This window comes from Hyperolius riggenbachi, chromosome 7 (genome assembly GCF_040937935.1).
Source record: "Hyperolius riggenbachi isolate aHypRig1 chromosome 7, aHypRig1.pri, whole genome shotgun sequence".
NCBI lineage: Eukaryota > Metazoa > Chordata > Amphibia > Anura > Hyperoliidae > Hyperolius > Hyperolius riggenbachi.
Window position 1 is genome coordinate 233,915,810 of NC_090652.1, and position 14,004 is coordinate 233,929,813.

The 14,004-nt window shown below is 44.0% G+C and overlaps 1 protein-coding gene across 5 annotated transcripts in view; it reads left to right on the forward strand.

The window, feature by feature from the left end:
• Positions 1 to 14,004, forward strand: part of ERBB4 (erb-b2 receptor tyrosine kinase 4) — a 1,342,090-nt gene that overhangs the window by 1,055,456 nt on the left and 272,630 nt on the right. For all 5 annotated transcript variants that reach the window (XM_068245390.1, XM_068245391.1, XM_068245392.1 and 2 more), the window contains one exon: positions 9,452 to 9,584. In XM_068245390.1, coding sequence (XP_068101491.1) covers positions 9,452 to 9,584 — 133 coding nt within the window. The remainder of the gene's footprint in view (positions 1 to 9,451; positions 9,585 to 14,004) is intronic.

Sequence of the window (14,004 nt, forward strand, 5' to 3'; positions counted from 1 at the left end):
AGAGCCATTTACTCTTAACATATATTCATATACTCGTTATTATATATAGGGCACCTCCAACAGTGTTGTTTAGACTGATATTCAAAAAGCAATTACTACTGGAAATACACCAATTTCTGATCCTCTGTGGTGACAGAACCTATTGATTTTTTTAGTGGCAGACAGTTTCCTAACATAGCATAGAATTGCTATGTAACCATGCTTGCTGTAATAAAATATGCTGGAAGAATTGCTTTAATGAAGCTGTCACATTTTTAAATAGCCAATGCTGAAGAAAAAAAAATCATATCATTCACCCCTTTTGTACTTTTTTGTATCAGCAATACTTCAACTAGTGCTGGAACAGAACAGCTCTGATTGGTAGTGACTTTGTTGCATTATAATACTAAATGCATTCAGGTGACTCCTGCTACCAGCATTCTGCTAGCAAGGGAATTGCCCATGTGTTTTAGCCCTAAAGCAAACCTGGAAGCACACTCCATTGTCAGGAATATGTGCTTATGTGCTGTGTGCTAAATCACAATCCAGATGATAACTGACTTGTTTTAACATTGGGGGGAAGCATCTGATGTAATACTGTGCAGCATCACAGAGCAGGAAGCAGTCTGCATGTGTATTGAACCAATATGGTTGCCCCCTCTTATCAATTATAATTATAGGTGTTTTCAATATAATATAAAATGATATTGATTTACACAACCGATCACTTTAATATCTAGTAAATAATATTAAAAAGACCATTGCCGATTTGTATTAAAGGGAATCTGAAGTGAAAGTAAACTTATGATATAATGATTTGTATGTGTAGTACAGCTAAGAAATAAAACATTAGCAGCAGAGATATGAGTCTAATATTGTTTTCAGTACAGGAAGAGTTAAGAAACTCCAGTTGTTATCTAAGCAAAAGAGCTTATCTGAGCTATACGACTTTCAAAGTCGCAGAGAGCTCTGTCTTCTGAAGCTTATCTCGAATGTCTGTTACTGTATTTTGTTTTTTCTGCAGAGTAAAGTTCAAAAGTTCACTAGCCTGCTCTATGAAATCATTTAAAGAGACACTGAAGCGAAAAAAAAATATGATATAATGAATTGGTTGTGTACTATGAATAATTACTAGAAGATTGGCAGCAAAGAAAATATTCTCATACTTTTATTTTCAGGTATATAGTGTTTTTTCTAACATTGCATCATTCTATAATATGTGCAGATTACACAACACTCAGCATTCAAAATGAGCAAGCAAAACGACCGACATCGCAATCGCAAGCTAAACGACTGACATCACAATCGCAAGCAAAACGACCGACAGCGCAATCGCTCGCAAAACGACCGACATCGCAAGCAAAACGACCGACATCGCAATCGCAAGCAAAACGACTGACTTCGCAATCGCAAGCAAAAAGACCGACAGCGCAATCGCTCGCAAAACGACCGACATCGCAAGCAAAACGACTGACATCGCAAGCAAAATGACTGACTTCGCAATCGCAAGCAAAACGACTGACATCGCAATCGCTCGCAAAACGACCGACATCGCAATCGCTCGCAAAATGACCGACATCGCAAGCAAAACGACCGACGTCGCAATCGCAAGCAAAACGACCGACATCGCAATCGCTCGCAAAACGACCGACATCGCAAGCAAAACGACCGACATCGCAATCGCAAGCAAAACGACTGGCTTCGCAATCGCTCGCAAAACGACCGACATCGCAATCGCAAGCAAAACAACCGACATCGCAATCGCTCGCAAAACGACCGACATCGCAAGCAAAACGACCGACATCGCAATCGCAAGCAAAACAACCGACATCGCAATAGCAAGCAAAACAACCGACATCGCAATCGCAAGCAAAACGACCGACATCGCAATCGGCCGCAAAACGATCGAAATCGCAAGCAAAACGACCAACATCGCAATCGCAAGCTAAACGACCGACATTGCAATCGGCCGCAAAACGATCGACATCGAAATCGCAAGCAAAACGACCAACATCGCAATCGCAAGCAAAACGACCGATATCGCAATCGCTCGCAAAACGACCGACATCGCTCGCAAAACGACCAACATCGCAATCGCAAGTAAAACGACCGACATCGCAATCGCTCGCAAAACGACCGACATCGCATTCAAAACGACCGACATTGCAATCGCAAGCAAAACGACTGACTTCGCAATCAGCCGCAAAACGACTGACTTTGCAATCGCAAACAAAATGACCAACATTGCAATCGCAAGCAAAGGACCGACATCGCAAGCAAAACGACCGACAGCGCAATCGCAAGCAAAACGACCGACAGCGCAATCGCAAGCAAAACGACCGACATTGCAATCGCAAGCAAAACGACCGACATTGCAATCGCAAGCAAAACGACCGACATCGCAATCGCTCGCAAAACGCCTGACATCGCAATCGCAAGCAAAACGACCGACATCGCAACCGCCGGCAAATTGAATGACATCGCAATCATCCGCAACCCCCCCCCCCCCCCCCCCCCCGCGACTGACAATGCAATCGCTCGCACAGCTCCCCCCACCTCAACTGACAGCGAGATCGCACGCAACCCAGACATGATTGCTCCCCGCTAAGTGCCTAATACACACGATGCGTTTTCCCGCTCGATTCACGGGTCGATTAGATTATTTCCAACATGATCGATTCGGATTTCGATCGTTCCTGCCGTCGATTTGGCATAATTAACATGTTGGAAATAATCGAATCGATCCCAAATGACTCGCGGATCGAGCGGGAAAACGCATCTTGTGTACCGAGCATAAGACCAGAGACTGGTAGGAGTGTCTGAGGGCTGGGACTTGGGAGGGCTAATGTATAATTAATCAGGAAGCAGGGTAAGGGAGGATATGACATCACAATTGGCTTCAGACAAGACAGACAAACATGGAACCTGCCATGAGCTGTCAGGAGCATCATTCTCTGCATATACTATATACAAATTCTGTGAAATCCAAACGTGGACAGTGAAATGCATATGTAATGTAAGTACAGCCAGTATTTAGCTACTGATATATGTGTTTTTTGTCTCTGAGACCCTATACCTAACAGCTCCTTTTTAAAGGGGAACTGAAGAGAGAGGTATATGGAGGCTGTCATGTTTATTTCCTTTTAGACAATACCAGTTGCCTGGCAGCCCTGCTCATCCTCTGCCTTTGATACTATTAGCCATAGCCCCTGAACAAGCATGCAGCAGATCAGGTGTTTCAGTGGTTCAGACTTATAAGTCTGATCTGACAAGACTAGCTGCATGCTTGTTTCTGGTTTTAATCAGATACTACTGCAGAGAAATAGACCAGCAGGGCTGCCAGGCAACTGGTATTGATTAAAAGGAAATAAACATGACAGCCTCCATATACCTCTCTCTTCAGTTCCCCTTTAAGTCCAGTTTCCAAAGGTGTTGATGGCCAGGGATCTCACACCTTAGTCTAGGAATTCTGTACCATCTGTAATATTCATATTATCTAGTCTAGTTCCTGGAGTGTGAGAATCTTGGAGCTCATACTCAAGTTTAGGCATTGTTGATTATCTGTTATGACTTTCTGCATTCCTGACCATTCTTCTGATCTCTGATTTTGTACCTTTGTCTTTCTGATTCTCTGTTGCCAAAACTCGGCTAGTCCCTGGATTCTGTATCTGCCTACTGTCTCTGTACTTTATCTGCCCGTGTGTTACGACCTGGCTTGTCCGACCTCGAGAACTATCTCCCCTGTTAGGAGATAGTTCACAGACCTGTCAATGACACTCCCCTTGGTGTCACTCACGTTCTGTCCTTCCCACTCGCTGTCTGACTCCTCTCCCAGGAGAGTTCAGTCCACGGAAGGAACCAGTTGCCAAGCAGGATTCCTATCTGCTCTTGCACCTGCCTTCAGGGTGTGTTACTCAAAGTATTACTGTTGCACCAAAAACACTCTTGTCACTCAGGTGTCCAGAGGTTAGAAGATATATCTGATTATCGGTGATACTGCAGATCATCGATAATCTGGTATATATCTGCATTCTCGGTGATACTGCAGATCACCGGTAATCAGATCCTCTCTGTGTTACACCGATCGTTACACAATGTTATAAAAAAAACTGTATAACTGAAAATAAAAATATGAGATATTTTCTTTGCAACTAATGTTCGATTAATTATCCCTACTACACATACAATTCATTGTCTCATATATTTTTTTCCTCGCTTCAGTGTCACCTTAATGTGTTGGTTATAGCTGTTTTATTGTTTCTAGTGATCATCCATTTGCGATATAATACATAAACAGAAAGAAGATATGGGCATAAAGACTACATATAAATGCAAAAAACAGCATTTTAAATGAATGCTAAAAAACAATACATTAAATAATGATTGTATGAGATTTGTGAAATCTAATAAAGCAAACCTGAAGTGAAAAAAACAACAACTTGATATAATGAATTTTAGGTGTAGTACGGATAATGAATAGAACATTACTAGCAAAGAAAAGAGTCTCATATTTTTGTTTTCAGTTATATAGCTTTTTTATAACATTGCATCTTTCTGTCACATTTGAGTAACCAAGCAGCTCGGGGTGACCCAAAACCACAAGGAAAGTATAGGGGACTAAGAGACAGAAAAGCCCTACTACTAAAAGCAATGCTTGCAGTCTTTTAGGCTATAAAACAAAGCAGAAATAATGACCCTTTGAACTTTCCTGTAGTAAAACCTTATCTCAAGCTGTCTCTCACTGTTTCATGGCTCTTAAAGGGACTCCGAGCAGTGCAGAAACTATGGAAAGATGCATATCATTTTAAAGCTCTCTTTCTCCTCTTTCCAATGATATATAAACAGCCGCCCTACGCCTTTTAGTTTTCTCTATTTTCGCGATTGAAATTGACGCGGACGCGATTTCAATCGCGAAAATAGAGAAAACTAAAAGGCGTAGGGTGACGATTTAGGTGTTGCCAGAAAGAGGAGAAAGAGAGCTTTAAAATGATATCCATCTTTCCATAGTTACATTGTATTACACAGGACGACACTTTCCCCAGTGTCAGCAGCTCCATTCAGCAGAATGGAGCTGCTGACTTTAGGAAAAAGTTGTCCTGTGTAATACAATGTAACTATGGAAAGATGGATATCATTTTAAAGCTCTCTTTCTCCTCTTTCTGGCGACACCTAAATTGTCGCCCTACGCCTTTTAGTTTTCTCTATTTTCGTGATTGAAATCGCGGCCGCGGCAATTACAATCGCGAAAATAGTGAAAACTAAAAGGCGTAGGGCGGCGGTTTATATATAATTGGAAAGAGGAGAAAGAGAGCTTTAAAATGATATGCATCTTTTCATAGTTTCTGCACTGCTCGGAGTCCCTTTAGGTGCTTCAGAAAACAGGATTGTATTCGACTCAGAGGGTTGAATAGCTCAGAGAAGCTCTTTTGCTTTGATAACATCTGAAGTTTGTTAACTCTTCCTGGACTGGAAAACAATATGATACTATTTTTTTTGCTACTGATGGTCTATTTCTCAGCTGCATTACGCATACAATTAATTATCTCAAAAGTTTATTTTCGCTTCAAATTTGCTTTGAAAGGCTAAAATCCTAATTAACTCATGTGCACCCTAACTCTCTGAACTTTTCCTCTGAGTTTTCTCACCGGAGATTCTCCTTTTGGCCCTTATTCAATTTACTTTATCTCCCAAGTTTTCTCCTGGGGATAATTTTTCATCTTCTGTTTCAAATAACTTTTCAGCACTCTGCAGTTAACACAGTTCCATAAAGTACATTAAATCGTACTGTCAAAATTATTGTAAACATGTTCTTGTTTGCTGATGGCTTAAATGCATTTTATTGATAAAGTGTGAAAATATCACCTAGGAGAAAACTTAGGAGGAAAGGGGAATTAAATATAGGCCCTTATATTCAAAATACCTTTTCAATACTTTAAGTTAAAGGAGAGGTCCAATGTATACAATAAAATCAAAATCCACTTACCTGGGGCTTCCTCCAGCCCCTGGCAGCTGTCCTGTGCCTTTGCTGCAGCTCCTCTCACTGCCGTTGTCCTCCGCTGAAGAAGCCGACCTCGTCGGGTTGGCTTCCAGGTCGGCTTCATGTGCTTTTCACAGCGTGGGTCACATGGTGTAGCTGATGTCATCAGGTCTCTACTGCGCAGGCGCAGAACTACTGCACATGCGCAGTAGAGACCTGATGATGTTGGCTACACCACGTGACCCGCGCCGTGGAGCGCACATGAAGCCGACCCGGATGCTGACCTGGCAAGGTCGGCTTCTTCAGCGGAGGACACGGCAGTGAGAGGAGCTGCGGCGAGTGCACAGGACGGCTGCCAGGGGCTGGAGGAAGCCCCAGGTAAGTGGATTTTGAATTTATTTTTGCGTTGGATGTATCCTTTAAGTAAGTATAAGTACTAAAAAGTAAATAAGAAAAGTATTGTAAAACTTCAGTAAATTTGAGTTTTGTTTTGTTTTCTTTTTTGCTTGCTGGTAGATTAAAAAGTATCTTATTGATCCAATATGAAAACATATCCTGTAATAAACTTGGGGGGAAAGGGTATTGAATCGGGGTCAGAAACCTTGATAATCTAAGTATCTTTATAAAGAAACTCTATATTGCTCCACAGTCACTGACTTTCATTCAACAGCTGTCTCTTTCCATTGAAGGATTGAATCTAAATCAGAATTGGTTGCCGTGGGGCAATAAATATTGCCTTTGATCCTGACACTTTGATATATGTGGCCCAAAGGCACATAAATAGCTTTTCAACCTGGTTTCAAACCTCTCTTGATTCTAGCTAAATGGCCTGTTGAACACATACAGGTGGTCCCTTGACAACCATTTTCTGTGGTACAAATAAGATAACTATTTCCTTCTAACTCTTTTGTGATTGGCTCTTTCTCTTGACATGTACAGTAACTGATACAGCTGACAGGCAACTGAAGCAACCAATTGAAAAATCATGAAAGGTGTTCTAACAGTTGTACTGGGAATGGTTCCTACTGTGTTCCATCTGAAAGGCAACTTAGCTGCACGCGAGAGAAGTCTGCAGAGCAAGAGAAATACTTACATAGATTTAGAACTAACAGCAGAAATCGTTATTTTATAACCACAGACTGAAATGAGTAGTAGTTATAATCAGAAGACCATAAAGATTTTATAGCTGATTAAAACAGGTCTGGAGGAATACAAATACAAAAATCTGCATTTGCCCAGTCCAGAATGTAGAATAAAATATATGTTGTTTTCTACTTTATTTAGCTTTAAAGAGACTCTGTAACAAAATGTTCAGCCTTAGTTCTTCTATCCTATAAGTTCCTATGCCTGTTCTAATGTGCTCTGGCTTACTGCAGCCTTTCCTAATTGCACTGTCTCTGTAATAAATCTTATCTCCTTTCCTCTGTCGTGTCTGCCGGGCTAAGGCTTAAATGTGTGGAATGTGCAGGGCTGCTTGTGATTGGATAGAAACGATACACACCCTCTGCAGGCCCCCTGCACACTCTGTATGACTCACACACTCTGCTTATGTGAGCGTATCACAAGCTGGTTAGTTTGTTTGTAAACACTGCCTAAAACTGTTAATTACAAGCCAGGATTGCAGCAGAGAGTGGCAGAAACAGCACAGAGGGGCACAGGAGAAGGAGGAATAGAATGGTATGCTTTTTAGTGTAAGAATATTAGAGTACAGATTCTCTTTAAAACAGTGTTTAAATGTATGTTTGTCTCCCTTCAGAGGTACATTGAGTCACTCAATAATGACTCAACAACTAGGTATAAAAGTAGGGTTTCCTTGCTCTGCTCTTGTCCCCTGGATGATATGTAGCTCCTTTGTCAGTATAGGAAACCGGGTATGTATGTGCAACACATGTAGTGTGGCTTCAAGAGTTGCATAAAAGCAGGGCTATTTAAACCCTAAACAGCACTCAATGCTGTTTGCTATGCACAGTTCTGTTGTGCTCCTTGTGCCAGAGTGCTGACCCTTGCTCCATGACCCTATCAAAAATTAGTCCATTGCCTGTGAACCTGTCCTACCTGCCTATTAGTTCTAGACTCAGTCCATTACCTGTGATCCTGCCTGCCAGCCAGTCAGCTCTGACCTCATCTCACCTGTCACCTTTGGTCCAGTCTTACCAGCTGTCACTCATAACCTTGGTTTGCCATATTCAGCCTTGTCCTGCCCACTGTCAGCCTTAATCTCAGCCTGAAACCTTGGTTACTGTTCTGCCAGCCACCAGCCCTCCTGTCACTGTACCCTGGCCTTGCTCTGTCAGCCACTAGTTCAAACCTTGTAATGAATCCTAATATGACTCTGCATTATTAGCCTTTGGCTTGTTTCTGTGCTCACCCATTCCTAACTGTAGAGATCACCTTAATGGTCTCCCCCTTTGAAAGTAACTCTGAGAGAATGGCAGCTTGTCTTCACTTATTAGGTGCTCTGGTGAGAACCACTGCCTCTTTAGATTCCGCACCCTGAGGTAGATTTATGTGTTCCTCTAGCAAGTGAGACCAACAGCACCCTCACCATGCATTCAATCTTGAGCCATCTCTAGGAATAGGAATAGCTGTATCTGGAGATGTTAGGAAAGTGCAATGGTTGGACCTGGAGATGTTGAATGTGATGAGTAAAGGAGAAGACTTTATATTCTCCTTGTCACTGGCAATGGTACTGCTGAAAGCTGCTGCACTACTCCTGGTAATTCCCTAAAGACAGCTACTGAAATCCTGATGATTAATCTTTTAGAAAATATGATTACTGCATCTCTCCACTTTGGGCGAGGGGAAATTAATCTTTCCCAGGTACTAAAGGGCTGGAAAGGGGAGGGATGCAGTGGCCATTTCTGCAGCCACTGTTTTATGTGAGTGGCATGGTTTTGGAAGATCGAAGATGCTGTTGAGATTTCCCTTTGCACAACAACGTGGATATAGACTTTTTTAAAGCCTGTCTCTAGGCACAGATCTACAGTTTTGTGTGAGAAGATGCTTCTGCAGATATAAATCCACCAATTAAATGTTGCATTTAAATAGAAGCAACTGATTAGTTGCAATCTCTTTTTGTGTGGATTTCAGTCGATTTGATCGTTTTGGAACGTTTTTATTGTACCATGTATGGGCACCATAAGAAGGTTGCTGCCTTCAGTAATGAACGTGTTTTGCATAGGAAGTGGTCAGTGTCTGCTCTCCTGACCTTGTTTTTTTTTTTTTTTTTTTATTGATTTATTTGACACAAGTTAATCAAAGAGCTTTTACAGAGACAAAAATAGATAAATAACAAAATAAGCTGTGAAGCTGTGTGTCTACACAAATTGAGAAAACATTGGTTAATGGAGAAAGGCTTTGAGCAGTTCAAAATTAAGATTTTTTTTGTTCCCAAGTTCCACATATAAACTCTTATTCTTTGCGTCTTGTAATGGTTGTATCTGTGCTGTTACCTTTTCTCAGGTGCATTACTGGATTTTTCTCTTATTTCCTTAGGACTCCCCTCATTGCTGCCAGTGTCATTGGTGGACTATTCATTATAGTTATCATGGGACTGACCTTCGCTGTATATGTCCGCAGAAAAAGCATCAAAAAGAAGAGAGCTTTACGGAGGTTCTTGGAAACGGAGGTGAGATATTGCCATTATTTTGGTCTTCAAAAATGTTGGTTTACTTTATCTACACTACAGTATGTGCTTTTATTCATTAGTATTCTTTGTAATTATAAAAGTCTCCAGAAACCAGAATGATATTATCTGTGGTTGTTTATGTGTACTACATTCAAATTGAAGAACAAGCAAGTAGACCTGAAAGGGATGTAGCAACCCCCCCCCCCTAAAAAAAAATCATAATACAGTGCCCCAAAGATATATGTAAACCCCCTTTTTTTCTTAAATAGGTCCTGTTAGGAAGCGCGGAAGAGCCGCCGCCACGAGTCAGGAGGCGGCTCTTTCCGCGCACAGTGTGACGGAGCACGGGGAGGCAGCCGCCTCCACTCAGTCTGAGGCGGCTGTCCCCGTGCAGGGCATGGCGGCGGATAGTGCACATGGCCCCTTGGCAGAGGCACCGCAGAGCGGTGCTGGTGTGGCTGGGACACATAGTCCCTCTAGGTTTAGAGTGACGCACGCGCGCACACTCAGGCAGGGAATATATGACGGCAAGAAGTGAGTCAGCTGACCAGGCTGGTCAGCTGACTCTGGCTCCACTCCTCATTGGTCTAGCACTTGAGGAGGTGCTGGAGAGGTACCTGTGTATATATACTACTGACTGTTCAGTTGCTGGTTGTCTGGCGTTGCGAACACTTACGTGGGAGCACTCAGACCTGTAGTCAGATCCTTAAGTGTGCCGGGACCAGCTGGAGCTGTAATCCTACACTTAGCTAGATTCTGTTGATAGCTAAAGTACTAGTTTGATTGTGATTATCTGTTATGACTTTTTGCCTGCCTGACTACCCTCCTGAACTCTGATCTTGTACCTTGATATTTCTGATACTCTGTTGCCGAACCCCGGCTCAACCTTAGACTCTGCTTCTGCCTCCTGATCTTGTACCTCGATATTTCTAATACCCTGTTTCCGAAATCTGCCTGTACCTTAGACTCCGCCTCCGCTTTCTGTATTTGTACCTTATCTGTCCGTGTGTTACGACCTGGCTTGTCCGACCTCGAGAACCGACCTTACGATTGGAGGCGGTTCCCCTTCCTGTTAGTGACACTTCCTTCAGAGTGTCACTTTCAGACAATCCTTCCTACTGTCAGCCTGATTCCTCCCGTCTTGGAGGGTTCAGGTCTTCGGAAGGAATCCGTGCAGCACTCCTTACTGCACTGAGGCCTAGTCCTCTAAGTGTTACTGTTACACCCAAACACTACACTCTACTCAGGTGAACAGAGGTTAGCTGGTGTATCGGATTATCGGTGATACTGCAGATCACTTATAATCTGGTATACATCTGTATTCCCCGTGATACTGCAGATCACCGGTAATCAGATCCTCTCTGTGCTTCACCGATCGTTACAGAACGCCAGACCACAAAGCAGATGGACGCACGCACTGACCCTCTGAATGTGCTTGCCACTTCGGTGGATAACATTCATCAAGCACTGGGCCAGCACAAAGCATTAATTGATGCCCTAACGGGCTCTGTGCGAACCCTCCAGACGTCAGTGAATTGGGTGCGATCCCCTCCTAGTGATGACATACGTATGCCCGTACCTGATAAATTTTCCGGCCACAAATCTGACTTTCGGAATTTTAAGAGTAGAGTGTTATCATATTTCGAGTTGAGACCCCGATCCTCAGGAACTGAGACCCAACGGGTCATATTTATTAAAACCTTGTTAGCTGGTGACTCTCAGTCCTGGGCATACAACTTGCCCCCCACAGATACAGCCCTGACCTCGGTAGAGGAATTCTTTAAAGCCATGGCAGTAATATACGACGACCCAGACCTTGCTGCGACCTCTGAGCGGAAGCTCAAGCTTTTGCGGCAAGGCAAAGGCTCAGTCGAAGATTACGCGGCAGAATTTTGTCGGTGGTCAGTTACGGCCAGGTTTGATACCTACGCCTTGTTGGATTATTTCCTGTCTGGGCTGTCGGATGAGGTCTCCGACCTAATGTTAAGCCAACCCGAGCCCAAAACAGTCGATGAGGCCATTTCATCGGCCATTCGAATCGACCGTAGGCTATGTCATCAAAGGCAGACTAGGGGCAGTCATCGTGTCAGGGTAACATCTTACACAGCACCTCCCGCAGAACCCCTGGCATCCCCATCCCCTTCGGTCTCATCATCTCCAGTTATGCCTCCACCTGAACCGATGCAGATCGGTCGGTCTAAGCTGACCCAAGTGGAGAGAAGACGGAGGATGACTGAACAGTTATGTTTATACTGTGGTGGAGGGGGGCATAGGGTACGAGACTGTCCCATTAAGCCGGGAAACGCTACCGCATAGGAGTTGTAAGGGGTGACATCCTGGGCGTCCAACTCACACCCCTAAAAGAAAAACGTTTGCTCCTTCCTTGTACGATTACGTGGGGGGACAAATCTGAAGCCACGGAGGCCTTTGTTGACTCAGGCTCCGCGGCTAACTTTATGAGTTCAGAGTTTGCAGAGAAGTTGGGCATTCCACTCATCCCAGTAAAGCCACCTATCCAGGTTACTGCTGTGGACGACTCCCCGCTACAAAGGGACCGTCCACTGTCTCAGACACCAGAGGTGGAAGTCATTATTGGGGTTCTGCATAAGGAGGGTTTAAGTTTTTTTGTATTACACATGACTACCTCCACAATTGTCCTAGGTATGCCCTGGCTGCAGCTCCATTCGCCACAGATTAATTGGGCTGCAGGACAATTAACCAGTTGGTCAGACTTTTGTTCCCAGCAGTGTCTAGGGAAAGTGACATTAGGTCAGACCAAGATTCAGGTGGAGGGTGTTCCCGAGTCATATTCTGAATTTTCAGATGTATTTTGTCCCAAGGCTGCTGATCAGTTACCTCCTTATCGCCCTTTCGATTGCCCCATTGATCTCCGTGCTGGTTGTATGCCCCCTAGGGGTCACCTGTATAACTTGTCTGGACCAGAGAAGATGGCTATGCAGGAGTACATTCGTGACAATCTGGCCAAGGGGTTCATTCGGCCCTCTCGGTCGCCTGCTGGGGCCGGTTTCTTTTTTGTTAAAAAGAAAGACGGAGGTCTTCGACCTTGCATCGATTATCGGGGCCTGAATAATATCACGGTGAAAAATCGATATCCGTTACCATTGATAGACGACTTATTCACGCAGGTCACAAACGCAAAGATCTTTACTAAATTGGATCTGAGGGGTGCATACAACCTGATCCGCATTAGAAAGGGCTATGAATGGAAGACGGCCTTCAACACACCCGACGGGCACTACGAGTACTTAGTGATGCCCTTCGGGTTGTGCAATGCGCCAGCCGTCTTCCAGGAATTAATCAATGAGGTATTCAGGGAGGTATTGGGTAGATTCGTGCTGGTATACCTTGATGATATACTAATCTATTCCAACAACCTCTCCGAGCACAGGGTCCATGTTAAATTTGTGTTGAACAAATTAAGACAAAATATGCTTTATGCTAAAGTGGAAAAGTGTATTTTCGCGGTGACCACTGTCACGTTCCTAGGGTATATAATTTCCACCGCAGGCCTGTCAATGGATCCTGCCAAGGTCACAGCTGTGTTGGAATGGCCACAGCCAGTGGGGTTGAAGGCCCTGCAGAGATTTTTGGGCTTTGCGAACTACTATAGGAGGTTCATTAAGGGGTACTCCACGATAGTTGCCCCCCTTACCAGTCTCACGAAAAAGGGGGCAGATACCAACCACTGGTCCCCTGAGGCCGTAGCAGCCTTTTCTCACTTGAAAAGATTGTTTTGCTCAGCGCCTATTTTGAGGCATGTAGAAACGTCCTTTCCCTTTATTGTGGAGGTTGATGCCTCGTAGGTTGGGGTGGGGGCGGTGCTGTTTCAACGGTCAGGGTTGCAGGGCAGATTACATCCGTGCGCTTACTTTTCCTGTAGGTTTTCACCCGCGGAAAAAAATTACGATATAGGCAACCGGGAACTTCTGGCCATTAAGTTGGCGTTTGAAGAATGGCGCCATTGGTTAGAAGGGGCTGAACACACGATCACAGTTTACACTGACCACAAGAACTTGGAATACATCGAGGGGGCTAAGAGACTGAGTCCCCGTCAGGCCCGTTGGTCTTTGTTTTTTTTACGAGGCTCAGATTTATAATCACGTACACTCCAGGCAGCAAAAACATCAAGGCAGATGCCCTGTCCAGATGTTTCGAACCAGAGACAGCACAGCCCCCCGCTCCTGAGTCCATCATCCCGCAGAGATTAGTGTTAGCAGCCACAGAGACCTGGGAGGATTGGACAGACGTTTTGGGTCCCTTTCAGCAAGATGTTCCTGAGGGAAAACCTGAGTGGGTCATGTTTATCCCACTGCCATTTCGGTTACAGGTTCTACAAATGTTTCACGCCTATAAGAATGCTGGTCATCCTGGAGCTGCCAGAACGCAGGATCTGGTTGCC